The following is a 17,181-nucleotide window of genomic DNA, read 5'->3' as shown; positions in this document are numbered from 1 at the left end:
GTTCTAGAGCCTGGTCGGGAATACAGGAGACGTGTTCTAGAGCCTGGTCGGGAATACAGGAGACGTGTTCTAGAGCCTGGTCGGGAATACAGGAGACGTGTTCTAGAGCCTGGTCGGGAATACAGGAGACGTGTTCTAGAGCCTGGTCGGGAATACAGGAGACGTGTTCTAGAGCCTGGTCGGGAATACAGGAGACGTGTTCTAGAGCCTGGTCGGGAATACAGGAGACGTGTTCTAGAGCCTGGTCGGGAATACAGGAGACGGTGACTAAATCAGAGTAGAACTGGTCATGTAAAAACCCTTGTGCAGAAAACCTTTTTTAAAATGTCTCTTCATTAATTGAGGATTAGTATTTTGTTGTTTGGTGTCTCTAATACACACTATGGGACAATGATCACTGAGATCATATGCAAATAACCAACTAGACAAATATTTCTGGGGGTTACTAGTAAGAATGAAATCAATGAATAAGGAGTTAACAGGGTTACATTTACATTTACATTTTAGTCATTTAGCAGACGCTCTTACAGTAGTGAATGCATACATTTCATACAATTTCATACATTTCATACATTTTTTTTTTCTGTGCTGGCCCCCCGTGGGAATCGAACCCACAACCCTGGCGTTGCAAACACCATGCTCTACCAACTGAGCCACAGGGAAGGCTGGGTTTTCCACCTTTAGCTGTGTGGGTTTAGATCTACAGAGTCCTATTCAAATCAATACTCTATTGATCTGAGGCCCGGAATAGCGAATCCAGATTCAAATTTCCTAAAATGACCAACTCTGAGGACAGACAAGATGGTAAACACTCAAGATATAGCATCAGCCATGGCAGCAGGGGGGGTAAATCCCAGCAGCGTGTGTTCTGGTTGATGGACACGTCTACAACCTGAAGATCAGTTCTTGGGAACAGACATTTTTAAAGATTTAGACACCATGAAATTAGATTTTACATACGGCCACTCCCCCTTTCTGTAATCTGTCACATCTAAATACATAATTTACTTCGTCTTTTATCAGACAGAACCGTCTAAGCATGTTTCCTAGAGAACCAGAATACCAAATGTCAATTCTGGCATTTTTTAAAAATCATACTTGGCACATTTAGGTTAATTAACCCAAGGCCCCGCAAAGACGGAGGGTTTATTCCGCTCGTTCCCATCAGAGCTAACAGGCATAGGTACATCTGCAGCTATTGGTTGAGTGAGCTGAGACTTCGCCGAGGTCCCTGGCCAACCACTTTGAGAGCAGAGGACACGTGAGCATTTGACAGAGATCCCTCAAGCTGTTAGATCAGGGGCTGGGAGAGCGGTTGACAGAGATTAGTCCACGACGTACTAAATGATACCCACGATAGCGTTCTGTTTTGCCTCAAGCAATGTTCATAAATAATTGTTTTCCTTTTTTTTTTCTTAAATGACGCAGACCCCCTGCAGTAGGGACCCCAGTTTGAAAACCCCTGGATTAGTCTACACTACACTACACCCGCCTGTATTAGTCTACACTACACTACACCCCTGTATTAGTCTACAATAGAGGTTACTACAGCCAGGGGACATGTATCTGCTGTATTAATACTAGAGGTTACTACATGTATCCACTGTATTAATACTAGAGGTTACTACATGTATCTGCTCTATTAATACTAGGGGTTACTACATGTATTTGCTGTATTAATGCTAGAGGTTACTACACGGATCTGCTGTATTAATACGAGAGGTTACTACATGTATCTGCTGTATTACTACTAGAGGTTACCACATGTATCTGCTGTATTACTACTAGAGGTTACTACATGTATCTGCTGTATTACTACTAGAGGTTACTACATGTATCTGCTGTATTAATGCTAGGGTTTACTACATGTATCTGCTGTATTAATACGAGAGGTTACTACATGTATCTGCTGTATTAATACGAGAGGTTACTACATGTATCTGCTGTATTAATACTAGAGGTTACTACATGTATCTGCTGTATTACTACTAGAGGTTACTACATGTATCTGCTGTATTACTACTAGAGGTTACTACATGTATCTGCTGTATTAATGCTAGGGTTTACTACATGTATCTGCTGTATTGATGCCAGAGGTTGCTACATGTATCTGCTGTATTAATACTAGAGGTTACTGCATGTATCTGCTGTATTAATACTAGAGGTTACTGCATGTATCTGCTGTATTACTACTAGAGGTTACTACATGTATCTGCTGTATTAATGCTAGGGTTTACTACATGTATCTGCTGTATTAATGCTAGGGTTTACTACATGTATCTGCTGTATTAATGCTAGGGTTTACTACATGTATCTGCTGTATTAATGCTAGGGTTTACTACTTGTATCTGCTGTATTAATACTAGGGGTTACTACATGTATCTGCTGTATTAATACTAGAGGTTCCTACATGTATCTGCTTTATTAATGCTAGAGGTTACTACATGTATCTGCTGTATTAATACTAGAGGTTACTACATGTATCTGCTGTATTAATACTAGAGGGTTACTACATGTATCTGCTGTATTAATGCTAGAGGTTACTACAGCCAGGGGACATGTATCTGCTGTATTAATACTAGAGGTTACTACATGTACCTGCTGTATTAATACCAGAGGTTACTACATGTGTCTGCTGTATTAATACCAGAGGTTACTACATGTATCTGCTGTATTAATGCTAGTGGTTACTACATGTATCTGCTGTATTAATGCTAGTGGTTACTACATGTATCTGCTGTATTAATGCTAGAGGTTACTACATGTATCTGCTGTATTAATGCTAGAGGTTACTACATGTATCTGCTGTATTAATGCTGGAGGTTACTACATGTATCTGCTGTATTAATACTATAGGTTACTACATGTATCTGCTGTATTAATGCTAGAGGTTACTACATGTATCTGCTGTATTAATACTAGAGGTTACTACATGTATCTGCTGTATTAATACTAGAGGGTTACTACATGTATCTGCTGTATTAATGCTAGAGGTTACTACAGCCAGGGGACATGTATCTGCTGTATTAATACTAGAGGTTACTACATGTACCTGCTGTATTAATACCAGAGGTTACTACATGTGTCTGCTGTATTAATACCAGAGGTTACTACATGTATCTGCTGTATTAATGCTAGTGGTTACTACATGTATCTGCTGTATTAATGCTAGAGGTTACTACATGTATCTGCTGTATTAATGCTAGAGGTTACTACATGTATCTGCTGTATTAATGCTGGAGGTTACTACATGTATCTGCTGTATTAATACTATAGGTTACTACATGTATCTGCTGTATTAATGCTAGAGGTTACTACATGTATCTGCTGTATTAATGCTGGAGGTTACTACATGTATCTGCTGTATTAATACTAGGGGTTACCACATGTATCTGCTGTATTAATACTAGGGGTTCCTACATGTATCTGCTGTATTAATACTAGAGGTTCCTACATGTATCTGCTTTATTAATGCTAGAGGTTACTACATGTATCTGCTGTATTAATACTAGAGGTTACTACATGTATCTGCTGTATTAATACTAGAGGGTTACTACATGCATCTGCTGTATTAATGCTAGAGGTTACTACAGCCAGGGGACATGTATCTGCTGTATTAATACCAGAGGTTACTGCATGTATCTGCTGTATTAATACTAGAGGTTACTGCATGTATCTGCTGTATTACTACTAGAGGTTACTACATGTATCTGCTGTATTAATGCTAGGGTTTACTACATGTATCTGCTGTATTAATACTAGGGTTTACTACATGTATCTGCTGTATTAATGCTAGGGTTTACTACATGTATCTGCTGTATTAATGCTAGGGTTTACTACTTGTATCTGCTGTATTAATACTAGGGGTTACTACATGTATCTGCTGTATTAATACTAGGGGTTACCACATGTATCTGCTGTATTAATACTAGGGGTTCCTACATGTATCTGCTGTATTAATACTAGAGGTTCCTACATGTATCTGCTTTATTAATGCTAGAGGTTACTACATGTATCTGCTGTATTAATACTAGAGGGTTACTACATGTATCTGCTGTATTAATGCTAGAGGTTACTACAGCCAGGGGACATGTATCTGCTGTATTAATACTAGAGGTTACTACATGTATCTGCTGTATTAATACCAGAGGTTACTACATGTATCTGCTGTATTAATACCAGAGGTTACTACATGTATCTGCTGTATTAATGCTAGTGGTTACTACATGTATCTGCTGTATTAATGCTAGAGGCTACTACATGTATCTGCTGTATTAATGCTAGAGGTTACTACATGTATCTGCTGTATTAATGCTGGAGGTTACTACATGTATCTGCTGTATTAATACTATAGGTTACTACATGTATCTGCTGTATTAATGCTAGAGGTTACTACATGTATCTGCTGTATTAATGCTGGAGGTTACTACATGTATCTGCTGTATTAATACTAGAGGTTACTACAGCCAGGGGACATGTATCTGCTGTATTAATGCCAGAGGTTACTACATGTATCTGCTGTATTAATACTAGCCTCTCCTCTTTCAGGGTTACACCAAGTCTATTGATATCTGGTCTGTGGGCTGCATCCTAGCTGAAATGCTCTCCAATAGACCCATCTTCCCTGGGAAGCACTACCTGGACCAGCTGAACCACATCCTGGGTATATACACACACACACACACTCCAATAGACCCATTTTCCTTGGGAAGCACTACCTGGACCAGCTGAACCACATCCTGGGTATATACACACACACACACACTCCAATAGACCCATCTTCCCTGGGAAGCACTACCTGGACCAGCTGAACCACATCCTGGGTATATACACACACACACACACACACACACACACACACACACACACACACACACACACACACACTCCAATAGACCCATCTTCCCTGGGAGGCACTACCTGGACCAGCTGAACCACATCCTGGGTACACACACACACACAGCTGAACCACATCCTGGGTACACACACACACATGTATATACACACACACACACACAGCTCAACCACATACTGGGTACACACACACACAGCTCAACCACATACTGGGTACACACACACACACACACACACACACACACACACACTCCAATAGACCCATCTTCCCTGGGAGGCACTACCTGGACCAGCTGAACCACATCCTGGGTACACACACACACACACACACACACACACACACACACACACACACACACACACACAGCTGAACCACATCCTGGGTACACACACACACATGTGTATATATACACACACACACCACACACACACACACACACACACACACACACACACACACAGCTGAACCACATCCTGGGTACACACACACACATGTATACACACATGTATACACACACATACACACACACACACACAGCTCAACCACATACTGGGTACACACACACACAGCTCAACCACATACTGGGTACACACACACACACACACACACAGCTCAACCACATCCTGGGTACACACACACACACACACACACACACACACACACACACACACACACACACACACACACACACACACACACACACACACACACAGCTCAACCACATCCTGGGTACAAACTCACTCACTCATGTTCAGGAAGACACATTGTTACACTCTATTCATGACATGTATATCTGTCCAGTGTCTGTGTTCTTTTGCCCGTCTTAATCTTTTCTTTTTATTGGCCAGTCTGAGATATGGATTTTTCTTTGCAACTCTGCCTAGAAGGCCAAGCATCCCCGTGTCACCTCTTCACTGTTGACGTTGAGATTGGTGTTAAAAGTATTTTCTAATGATCAATTAGCCTTTTAAAATGATAAACTTGGATTAGCTAACACAACGTGCCATTGGAACACAGGAGTGATGGTTGCTGATAATGGGCCTCTGTACACCTGTGTAGAAATTCCATAAAAAATCAGACGTTTCCAGCTACAATAGTAATTTACAACATTAACAATGTCTACGCTGTATTTCTGATCAATTTGATGTTATTTTAATGGACAAAAAATTAGCTTTTCTTTCAAAAACAAGGACATTTCTAAGTGACCCCTAATTATATATTATATACACCACACTACCGTTCAAAAGTTTTCGAACACCTACTCATTCAAGGGTTTTTCTTTATTTGTACTATTTTCTACATTGTAGGATAATAGTGAAGATGTCAAAACTATGAAATAACACATGGAATCATGTAGTAACCAAAAAAGTGTTAAACAAAACAAAATATATTTTATATTTGAGAATCTTCTAAGTAGCCATCCTTTGCCTTGATGACAGCTTTGCGTCTCTCTTGGCATTCTCTCAACCAGCTTCACCTGGAATGCTTTTCCAACAGTCTTGAAGGAGTTCCCACATATGCTGAGCACTTGTTGGCTCCTTTTCCTTCACTCTGCAGTCCATCTCAACTTTCTGTTTCCCGTATCTTTCAAACTGTTCTCTTTCACAAACGTTCTTAACTCGTATATACGTTTTACGGACACAGTATGTTTTACATTGGTTATCTTGTTGTTATTAGTCCCACCCTTCAGCTCCATTCAACCCCTCCCATCTATCTCTTAACACAATCCATATTGGATTTTTATTTGCCATATATTTAACTGTGCTGTGATGTTTCACAAAAGTAAGGAACCTTTCTATTCTCATTGTTTCTTCAGATTGTCAATTGAAAATAAATAAAAATTCTAAAAGTATAATTGATCAATTTGACTGACTTTTCAGATCACCCAGTAGTGCTATCTGCAGAGTTAGCTCCAGGTAAATGTTGCAATTCTTCAGCCGTTCCTGAACCTGTGACCATAAACAAGCTACGTATGGACAGTACCAAAACAAATGATCTAGTGATTCTGCCTCTTCGCAGCAAAATCTGCAGATCTGGGAAGGTTGTATTCCTCCATATATAAATAACATTCTATAGGTTGCAAGAATTTTGTTTAATAATTTAAATAGAACAATTTTAAAGTTTTGAATCTGGCTTCGTTTTGCATGTCAATTCATAAACCATGTGCCATGGAATCGGTAACGTCAAATCTTTACAACTATTTTGCAATCTATATGGCACGGCTGTGAATTTTTTTTGGTCCTTAAATGAAACTGGTATACTTTATTTATTTATCACAATATCTTTAACCAGTTATGGTCTTTAATGCAGGACTGACAGACAAGTTCCTTACATTTTCCCCCTTCCACTTTCCTCTTCTATTTTTGTGGTAATGCTGCATTTAGTTGGTTGTAATTTTGGGTAGAGCAGACATTTCCATATGTTTGTTAGCTGCATGTGTGACAACTCCACCAGTCCATTTATGATATAATTTGTGAAGAATATACTATTTAATTGTTTTTACATTTTTTTTATCCTACACTGGGATATGACTAAAGGGTTAATCAGGGTAAACTGGGATATGACTAAAGAGTTAATCAGGGTAAACTGGGATATGACTAAAGAGTTAATCAGGATGATTTCCCCGCAAATAGACAGGTAGCAAGATCTTAGCAAAAATAGATTACATTCTCACTCCAATACATTTTAAAATAAAGTTTTTATTTCAGGATCTGTATACCGAGTATATCCACATCACCATCAGACCATTTAATTGGTAAACTACACGGTAATGTAAAAGTTGTATTTTTTTAGTGATCTAATAGGTAATATAGTACACTTTATCATAGCGGCCCATAAATGTACACAGAGAGCTAATGTGAATAATATACATGTAAATCTCTCCTGGCTCAAAGTGGAGGAGAGACTTACTTCTTTGGTGGTTTATTTCTCTACTTTCAAATGAGGAGAGACAAACTTATCACACAAGTCAGAGTTTCCGCTCAGAGCCCCAGGTGACTGGGCCCCAGGTGACTGGGCCCCAGGTGAGGGAAGACGTGCAACTGCCAACACCAGAGTCCAAAGGGATACATTCTAATAACAAGTATATAACAAAAGCATATTATGCAGATAAGACATCTTAATTATCTATGTTACCCAACTAATTCTGATTCATCCGCCACACTTCATCACTACTTGTATTTATGAGAGGTATTGACATGTTGAATGCACCGAGCTGTCTGTTTGAACTACTGGCACACAGCTCGGACAGCCATGCATACCCCACAAGACATGCCACGAGGTCCCCAGGAAGAGTAGCAGCTGCCTTGACAGGAACTAATGGGGATCCTTAATAAACCCCAGGAAGAGTAGCTGCTGCCTTGGCAGGAACTAATGAGGATCCATAATAAACCCCAGGAAGAGTAGCTGCTGCCTTGGCAGGAACTAATGGGGATCCATAATAAACCCCAGGAAGAGTAGCTGCTGCCTTGGCAGGAACTAATGGGGATCCATAATAAACCCCAGGAAGAAGAGTAGCTGCTGACCCAGTCAGGATGGCTGACTGATAGCTTTACCTCCAGCCAGGACCCAGAAAGGATGGCTGACTAATAGCTATACCTCCAGCCAGAACACAGACAGGATGGCTGACTAATAGCTATACCTCCAGCCAGGACCCAGACAGGATGGCTGACTAATAGCTATACCGCCAGCCAGGACCACTACACCAGACAGGATGGCTGACTGATAGCTATACCTCCAGCCAGGACCACTACACCAGACAGGATGGCTGACTAATAGCTATACCTCCAGCCAGGACCCAGTCAGGATGACTGACTAATAGCTTTACCCCAAGCCAGGACCACTACACCAGAAAGGATGGCTGACTGATAGCTATACCACCAGCCAGGACCCAGACAGGATGGCTGACTAATAGCTATACCTCCAGCCAGGAGCCAGACAGGATGGCTGACGAATAGCTATACCTCCAGCCAGGACCCAGACAGGATGGCTGACTAATAGCTATACCTCAAGCCAGGACCACTACACCAGACAGGATGGCTGACTAATAGCTATACCTCCAGCCAGGACCCAGTCAGGATGACTGACTAATAGCTTTACCTCAAGCCAGGACCACTACACCAGACAGGATGGCTGACTAGTAGCTATACCTACAGCCAGGACCCAGACAGGATGGCTGACTAATAGCTATACCTCCAGCAAGGACCACTACACCAGACAGGATGGCTGACTGATAGCTATACCTCCAGCCAGGACCCAGTCAGGATGGCTGACTAATAGCTATACCTCCAGCCAGGACCCAATCAGGATGCCTGACTGATAGCTATACCTCCAGCCAGGACCACTACACCAGACAGGATGGCTGACTAATAGCTATACCTCCAGCCAGGACCCAGTCAGGATGACTGACTAATAGCTTTACCCCAAGCCAGGACCACTACACCAGAAAGGATGGCTGACTGATAGCTATACCACCAGCCAGGACCCAGACAGGATGGCTGACTAATAGCTATACCTCCAGCCAGGAGCCAGACAGGATGGCTGACGAATAGCTATACCTCCAGCCAGGACCCAGACAGGATGGCTGACTAATAGCTATACCTCAAGCCAGGACCACTACACCAGACAGGATGGCTGACTAATAGCTATACCTCCAGCCAGGACCCAGTCAGGATGACTGACTAATAGCTTTACCTCAAGCCAGGACCACTACACCAGACAGGATGGCTGACTAGTAGCTATACCTACAGCCAGGACCCAGACAGGATGGCTGACTAATAGCTATACCTCCAGCAAGGACCACTACACCAGACAGGATGGCTGACTGATAGCTATACCTCCAGCCAGGACCCAGTCAGGATGGCTGACTAATAGCTATACCTCCAGCCAGGACCCAATCAGGATGCCTGACTAATAGCTATACCTCCAGCCAGGACCCAGACAGGATGGCTGACTAATAGCTATACCTCCAGCCAGGACCCAGACAGGAAGGCTGACTAATAGCTATACCTCCAGCCGGACCACTACACCAGACAGGATGGCTGACTGATAGCTATACCTCCAGCCAGGACCCAGTCAGGATGGCTGACTAATAGCTATATCTCCAGCCAGGACCCAGTCAGGATGGCTGACTAATAGCTATATCTCCAGCCAGGACCCAGTCAGGATGGCTGACTAATAGCTATACCTCCAGCCAGGACCCAGACAGGATGGCTGACTGATAGCTTTACCTCCAGCCAGGACCCAGACAGGATGGCTGACTAATAGCTATACCTCCAGCCAGGACCCAGACAGGAAGGCTGACTAATAGCTATACCTCCAGCCGGACCACTACACCAGACAGGATGGCTGACTGATAGCTATACCTCCAGCCAGGACCCAGTCAGGATGGCTGACTAATAGCTATATCTCCAGCCAGGACCCAGTCAGGATGGCTGACTAATAGCTATATCTCCAGCCAGGACCCAGTCAGGATGTCTGACTGATAGCTTTACCTCCAGCCAGGACCCAGACAGGATGGCTGACTAATAGCTATACCTCCAGCCAGGACCCAGTCAGGATGGCTGACTAATGGCTATATCTCCAGCCAGGACCCAGTCAGGATGGCTGACTGATAGCTTTACCTCCAGCCAGGACCCAGTCAGGATGGCTGACTAATAGCTATACCTCTAGCCAGGACCCAGTCAGGATGACTGACTAATAGCTTTACCCCAAGCCAGGACCACTACACCAGAAAGGATGGCTGACTGATAGCTATACCTCCAGACAGGATCCAGACAGGATGGCTGACTAATAGCTATACCTCCAGCCAGGACCCAGACAGGATGGCTGACTAATAGCTATACCTCCAGCCAGGACCACTACACCAGACAGCATGGCTGACTGATAGCTATACCTCCAGACAGGATCCAGACAGGATGGCTGACTAATAGCTATACCTCCAGACAGGATCCAGACAGGATGGCTGACTAATAGCTATACCTCCAGCCAGGACCCAGTCAGGATGGCTGACTAATAGCTATACCTCCAGCCAGGACCCAGTCAGGATGGCTGACTAATAGCTATACCTCCAGCCAGGACCACTACACCAGACAGGATGGCTGACTGATAGATTTACCTCCAGCCAGGACCCAGACAGGATGGCTGACTAATATCAATACCTCCAGCCAGAACCCAGACAGGATGGCTGACTAATATCTATACCTCCAGTCAGGACCCAGACAGGATGGCTGACTGATAGCTATACCTCCAGACTGGATGGCTGGTCATCTAAATATCATCTTTGTATCTTCCTACTGGAGTTAAGTACCTTTACATGTTAATTTACTGTATCTAGGTACTGCCATTTCATTGTTACTGTTCATCATATGAATACATGTCAGCATACAGCGCATTTGGAAAGTATTCAAACCCCTTGACATTTTCCACATTTTGTTATGCTACAGCCTTTTTAAAATGTATAAAATGTTTTTTCCCTCATCAATCTGCACAAAATTCCCCATAATGACAGAGCGAAAAGAGGTTTTTAGAAATGTTTGCAAATGTATTAAAAAAAAAAAACAGATACCTTATTTACATAAGTATTCAGACCCTTTGCAATGAGACTCGAAATTGAGCTCAGGTTCATCCTGTTTCCATTGATCATCCTTGATGTTTCTACAACTTGATTGGAGTCCACCTGTGGTAAATTCAATTGATTGGACATGATGTGGAAAGGCACACACCTGTCTATATAAGGTCCCACAGTTGACAGTGCATGTCGGAGCAATAACCAAGCCATGACGTCGAAGGAATTGTCCGTAGAGCGCCGAGACAGGATTGTGTCGAGGCACAGATCTGGGGAAGGGTACCAACACATTTCTGCATCACGGAAGGGGCCTGTTGTCCGGATTTGACACACTGAACTCTGTCTGAGAAGTAGTTGGTGAACCAGGCGAGGCAGTCATTTGAGAAACCAAGGCTGTTGAGTCTGCCGATAAGAATGTGGTGATTGACAGATCACCAATGCGCAATGCCAAGCGTCGGCTGGAGTGGTGTAAAGCTCGCTGCCATCGGACTCTGGAGCAGTGGAAACGCGTTCTCCGGAATGATGAATCATGCTTTAACATCTGGCAGTCCGATGGATGTATCTAGTTTTTACAGATGACTGCTACTTGCCCTAATGCACAGTTTGAACTGTAAAGTTTGGTGGAGGAGGAATAATGGTCTGGGGCCATTTCTCAGGGTTTTGGCTAGGGTCAGCATGACAATGCCCCCGTGCACAAAGCGAGGTCCATACAGAAATGGTTTGTCGATCAGTGTGGAAGAACTTGACTGGCCTGCACAGAGCCCTGACCTCAACCCCATTGAACACCTTTATGATGAATTGGAACGATGACTGCGAGCCAGGCCTAACTACCCGACCTCATTAATGCTCTTGTAGCTGAATGGAAACAATGTTCCAACATCTAGTGGAAAGCCTTCCCAGAAGAGTGGAGGCTGTTATAGCAGCAAAGGGGGGGGACCAACTCCATATTAATGGCCATGATTTTGGAATGAGATGTTGGACGAGCAGGTGTCCACATACTGTTGGTCATGTCGTGTCTGTTTTAAGGTTAAGTCTGACTATATCTCTGTATGAGCAGAGGGGATTGAATCGTTTGTCCCGAAGACCCAAAAGGAAACATGAATTGTATTGTTATTATTCATGTCTTTTGGCTTTGTTGTCGTCAAAATGAATGTTTGAATTTACTGTTTTGTATCTTAATGTGTATATATTTGTATCTTAATGTGTATGTATTTGTTTATCTATATGTGTCTGTGTGTGTTTTTGTATTGTGCAGGGCTCATTTGTAAAAGAGACTTTAGTCTCAATATGACTTCCCTGTTGAAATAAATGTAAATTAATCGTTTTTTTTGTCTGAAATTGGAAGGACAAGCCCTTTAACGTCTCTGTCAGATTCAGATTTCTTTATTACCGTGAAATACAATTTGTAGATCTTGCCAAAGCAGTGTAGTGGGAAAGCATTTCAGTCAATTCGGTTCAATGGGGATAATGAAATCCAGGTCATTTCAGTCAATCCAGTTCAATGGGGATAATGAAATCCAGGTCAATCCAGTTCAATGGGGATAATGAAATCCAGGTCATTTCAGTAGTAATAATACAAGTTCATATAATCATGGATACAGGTACAACACTACTGCTGTTGTATTGTGGAATACTTCATGGAATTAATGATCATGGGATGTCCTTCAAGCCATGGCCGTTTGTCCCTCACCCAGAATAATCCAGTAATATTAGTGGTTTGTCCCTCACACAGAATAATTCAGTAATATTAGTGGTTTGTCCCTCACCCAGAATAATCCAGTAATATTAGTGGTTTGTCCCTCACCCAGAATAACCCAGTAATATTAGTGGTTACTCCCTCACCCAGAATAATCCAGTAATATTAGTGGTTTCTCCCTCACCCAGAATAATCCAGTAATATTAGTGGTTTGTCCCTCACCCAGAATAATTCAGTAATATTAGTGGTTTGTCCCTCACCCAGAATAATCCAGTAATATTAGTGGTTTTTCCCTCACCCAGAATAATCCAGTAATATTAGTGGTTTGTCCCTCACCCAGAATAATCCAGTAATATTAGTGGTTTGTCCCTCACCCAGAATAATTCAGTAATATTAGTGGTTTGTCCCTCACCCAGAATAATTCAGTAATATTAGTGGTTTCTCCCTCACCCAGAATAATCCAGGAATATTAGTGGTTTCTCCCTCACCCAGAATAATCCAGGAATCTTAGTGGTTTCTTACTCACCCAGAATAATCCAGTAATATTAGTGTTTCTCATTCACCCAGAGTAATCCAGTAATGTTAGTGGTTTGTCCCTCACACAGAATAATCCAGTAATGTTAGTGGTTTGTCCCTCACCCAGAATAATACAGTAATATTAGTGGTTTGTCCCTCACCCAGAATAATACAGTAATATTAGTGGTTTGTCCCTCACCCAGAATAATTCAGTAATATTAGTGGTTTGTCCCTCACCCAGAATAATCCAGTAATATTAGTGGTTTGTCCCTCACCCAGAATAATCCAGTAATATTAGTGGTTTGTCCCTCACCCAGAATAATCCAGTAATATTAGTGGTTTGTCCCTCACCCAGAATAATCCAGTAATATTAGTGGTTTGTCCCTCACCCAGAATAATCCAGTAATATTAGTGGTTTCTCCCTCACCCCGAATAATCCAGTAATATTAGTGGTTTGTCCCTCACACAGAATAATTCAGTAATATTAGTGGTTTCTCCCTCACCCAGAATAATCCAGTAATATTAGTGGTTTCTCCCTCACCCAGAATAATTCCCAGGTTTATTGTCACTAGTAAATGCAGAGAAGTTTGGAATTGATTGCGATATTTTCTTGAAACAATATTCTCTTATTTGTGAGCATTTCTCAACAGTAGAGGGAAAAGTGCATCTCTGTCTCTACCTCCACTATCGTGCAGTGATCACATAGATGCTCCTCTTTGGGTAGCCATGTCTTTTTGTCTCCCTTTTTTTAATAGCCAATTGGTGGTCATTGAGCCTGTATTTGGTTAGGATCTGTATGGAGTAAAATGCTTTGCAGTGCATTCACCAAATCCACCAGAGGCACTGACGTTTAGGCCCAGGTAGTTGGCGCTGACGTTTAGGCCCAGGTAGTTGGTGCTGACGTTTAGGCCCAGGTAGTTGGCGCTGACGTTTAGGCCCAGGTAGTTGGCGCTGACGTTTAGGCCCAGGTAGTTGGCGCTGAAAGTTTAGGCCCAGGTAGTTGGCGCTGACGTTTAGGCCCAGGTAGTTGGCGCTGACGTTTAGGCCCAGGTAGTTGTACTATTGGACATGTTGAATCATGGTATTAACTCATTTGAAGAGGTGTTTCTAGCTCTGAATCCTGGCCTTCTTCTGGAAAATCGCAACTGTGGTTTTCTGTAAATTGTGGTTGATTGCCAAGTTGATGCTGTGTTCCCAAAGAATGTGAAGTTTTTGATAATCCTGGTCATCTGAGAGAGAAGCGTACACTGAACCATCTACACTGAACCATTTACACTGAACCATCTACACTGGACAGAAATATAAACACAACATGCAACAACTTCTAATTTCAATGGACTGATTTCAGTCCATTAGGCCCTGATCTATTTCAGGTGACTGGGGATACAGATGTGCATCTGTTGGTCACAGGGACCTTAAATACAGAGAGAACCAGTCGGTATCTGGTGCGACACATCTCCTTCACATAGAGATGATCAGGCTGCTGATTGTGGCCTGGCACAGATGTTATCCACCTAAGAAACGGCAGAAATTGACATCACAATCTGAGCCAATCATAAGCGTAAAGAGCTTTTTCTCAGTCCCCCCTCCACCTCTCCAGAACGACAGATTTTTACCTTGTCAGCTCGGGGATTCGATCCAGCAACCTTTCGGTTACTAGTCCAACACTCTAACCACTAGGCTACCTGCCACCCCCCATATCTCATCTCTCCCCCATATCTCATCTCTCCCCCATATCTCATCTCTCCCCCATATCTCATCTCTCCCCCATCTCTCATCTCTCCCCTCTCCCCTCAGGGTGCAGTTAGCCTAGTGGCCAGTAACCGAAAGGTCGCTGGTTTGAATCCCTGCGCGGACTAGTTGAAAATCAGTCGATGTGCCATCGAGCAAGGCACTAAACCCTAACTGCTCCTGTAAGTCTAGGCCATGTGCTGTTATAATCTCCACCCGGCACAGCCAGAAGAGGACTGGCCACCCCTCATAGCCTGGTTCCTCTCTAGGTTTCTTCCTAGGTTTTGGCCTTTCTAGGGAGTTTTTCCTAGCCACCGTGCTTCTACACCTGCATTGCTTGCTGTTTGGGGTTTTAGGCTGGGTTTCTGTACAGCACTTTGAGATATCAGCTGATGTAAGAAGGGCTATATAAATAAATTTGATTTGATAAGTCACTCTGGATAAGATGGACTAAAATGTAAACTTCTCCTCTCTCATCTTCCCCATCTCTCTCCACCTCTGTTGTGGTTTACCAGTGATGGCGATGAGATGGTTGGTTATCACAACGTTTCTGTCTCCCTCCCCTCAAGGTATCCTAGGGTCTCCTTCCCAGGAGGATCTGAACTGTATCATCAACATTAAGGCCAGGAACTACCTGCTGTCTCTTCCGCTGCGCTGCAAGGTCCCCTGGAACAGCCTCTTCCCTAAAGCCGACCCCAAAGCTCTGGACCTGCTGGATAAGATGTTGACCTTTAACCCCCACAAGAGGATCGAGGTGGAGGCGGCTCTGGCTCACCCTTACCTGGAGCAGTACTACGATCCTACAGATGAGGTAATGAACCCTGACCCTGACTCACCCTTACCTGGAGCAGTCTACGACCTTACAGATGAGGTAATGAACCCTGACCCTGACTCACCCTTACCTGGAGCAGTCTACGACCTTACAGATTAGGTAATGAACCCTGACCCTGACTCAACCTTACCTGGAGCAGTCTACGACCTTACAGATGAGGTAATGAACCCTGACCCTGACTCACCCTTACCTGGAGTAGTCTACGACCTTACAGATGAGGTAATGAACCCTGACCCTGACTCACCCTTACCTGGAGCAGTACTACGACCTTACAGATGAGGTAATGAACCCTGACCCTGACTCACCCTTACCTGGAGCAGTGCTACGACCTTACAGATGAGGTAATGAACCCTGACCCTGACTCACCCTTACCTGGAGAAGTCTACGACCTTACAGATGAGGTAATGAACCCTGACCCTGACTCACCCTTACCTGGAGCAGTACTACGACCTTACAGATGAGGTAATGAACCCTGACCCTGACTCACAGGGGCGGAAATCCCGGGGGGACGGGGGGGACACGACCCCCCCATCCTGGGAAAAATATGATTTGTCCCCCCCGATATATCACTGAAACATAACTACGTAATTTAAATAATATTAATAATACGCAATGAAAGCAATTGTGCTGATTATAGACACTTAATAGCGCGTTTTTAAGTTTCAAAAGATTGCGACCCCCCCCCGCCCTTTGCCTCACAATGGTTTGATCCACTGCCAGTTCCTTAGCTTGCTACGTAACTGCCGTGAGGTTCATCCAGTCAATCGCGCACACACACACTAGCTGAATATGCAGAGCTAGCGCGCAAATATGAACTATTAAGCTAGCTAGTACCTATTCCATTTATGTGGCGTCGTCAAAGATGGAATCAGCATGCAGATGATGTAAGTTAGTGCTTCAAAGTCCCTGTGATAAGGTTAGCGATAAACTGAAGTCCAAACTGAACAGAACTACACTCTCTTCTACCGTTGTCTTAAATATATTTA

At 43.2% G+C, this 17,181-nt stretch overlaps 1 protein-coding gene across 1 annotated transcript in view; it reads left to right on the top strand.

Moving 5' to 3' along the window:
• LOC106570952 (mitogen-activated protein kinase 1) overlaps positions 1-17,181 on the top strand; it is a 54,590-nt gene that overhangs the window by 35,699 nt on the left and 1,710 nt on the right. Inside the window, exons 5-6 of the mRNA XM_045695452.1 lie at positions 4,549-4,663; positions 15,933-16,174. Coding sequence (XP_045551408.1) covers positions 4,549-4,663; positions 15,933-16,174 — 357 coding nt within the window. The remainder of the gene's footprint in view (positions 1-4,548; positions 4,664-15,932; positions 16,175-17,181) is intronic.

The sequence above is a fragment of the Salmo salar genome, chromosome ssa15 (genome assembly GCF_905237065.1).
Source record: "Salmo salar chromosome ssa15, Ssal_v3.1, whole genome shotgun sequence".
NCBI classification, from domain to species: Eukaryota; Metazoa; Chordata; class Actinopteri; order Salmoniformes; family Salmonidae; genus Salmo; species Salmo salar.
This window is presented reverse-complemented; position numbering and strand designations above follow the sequence as displayed.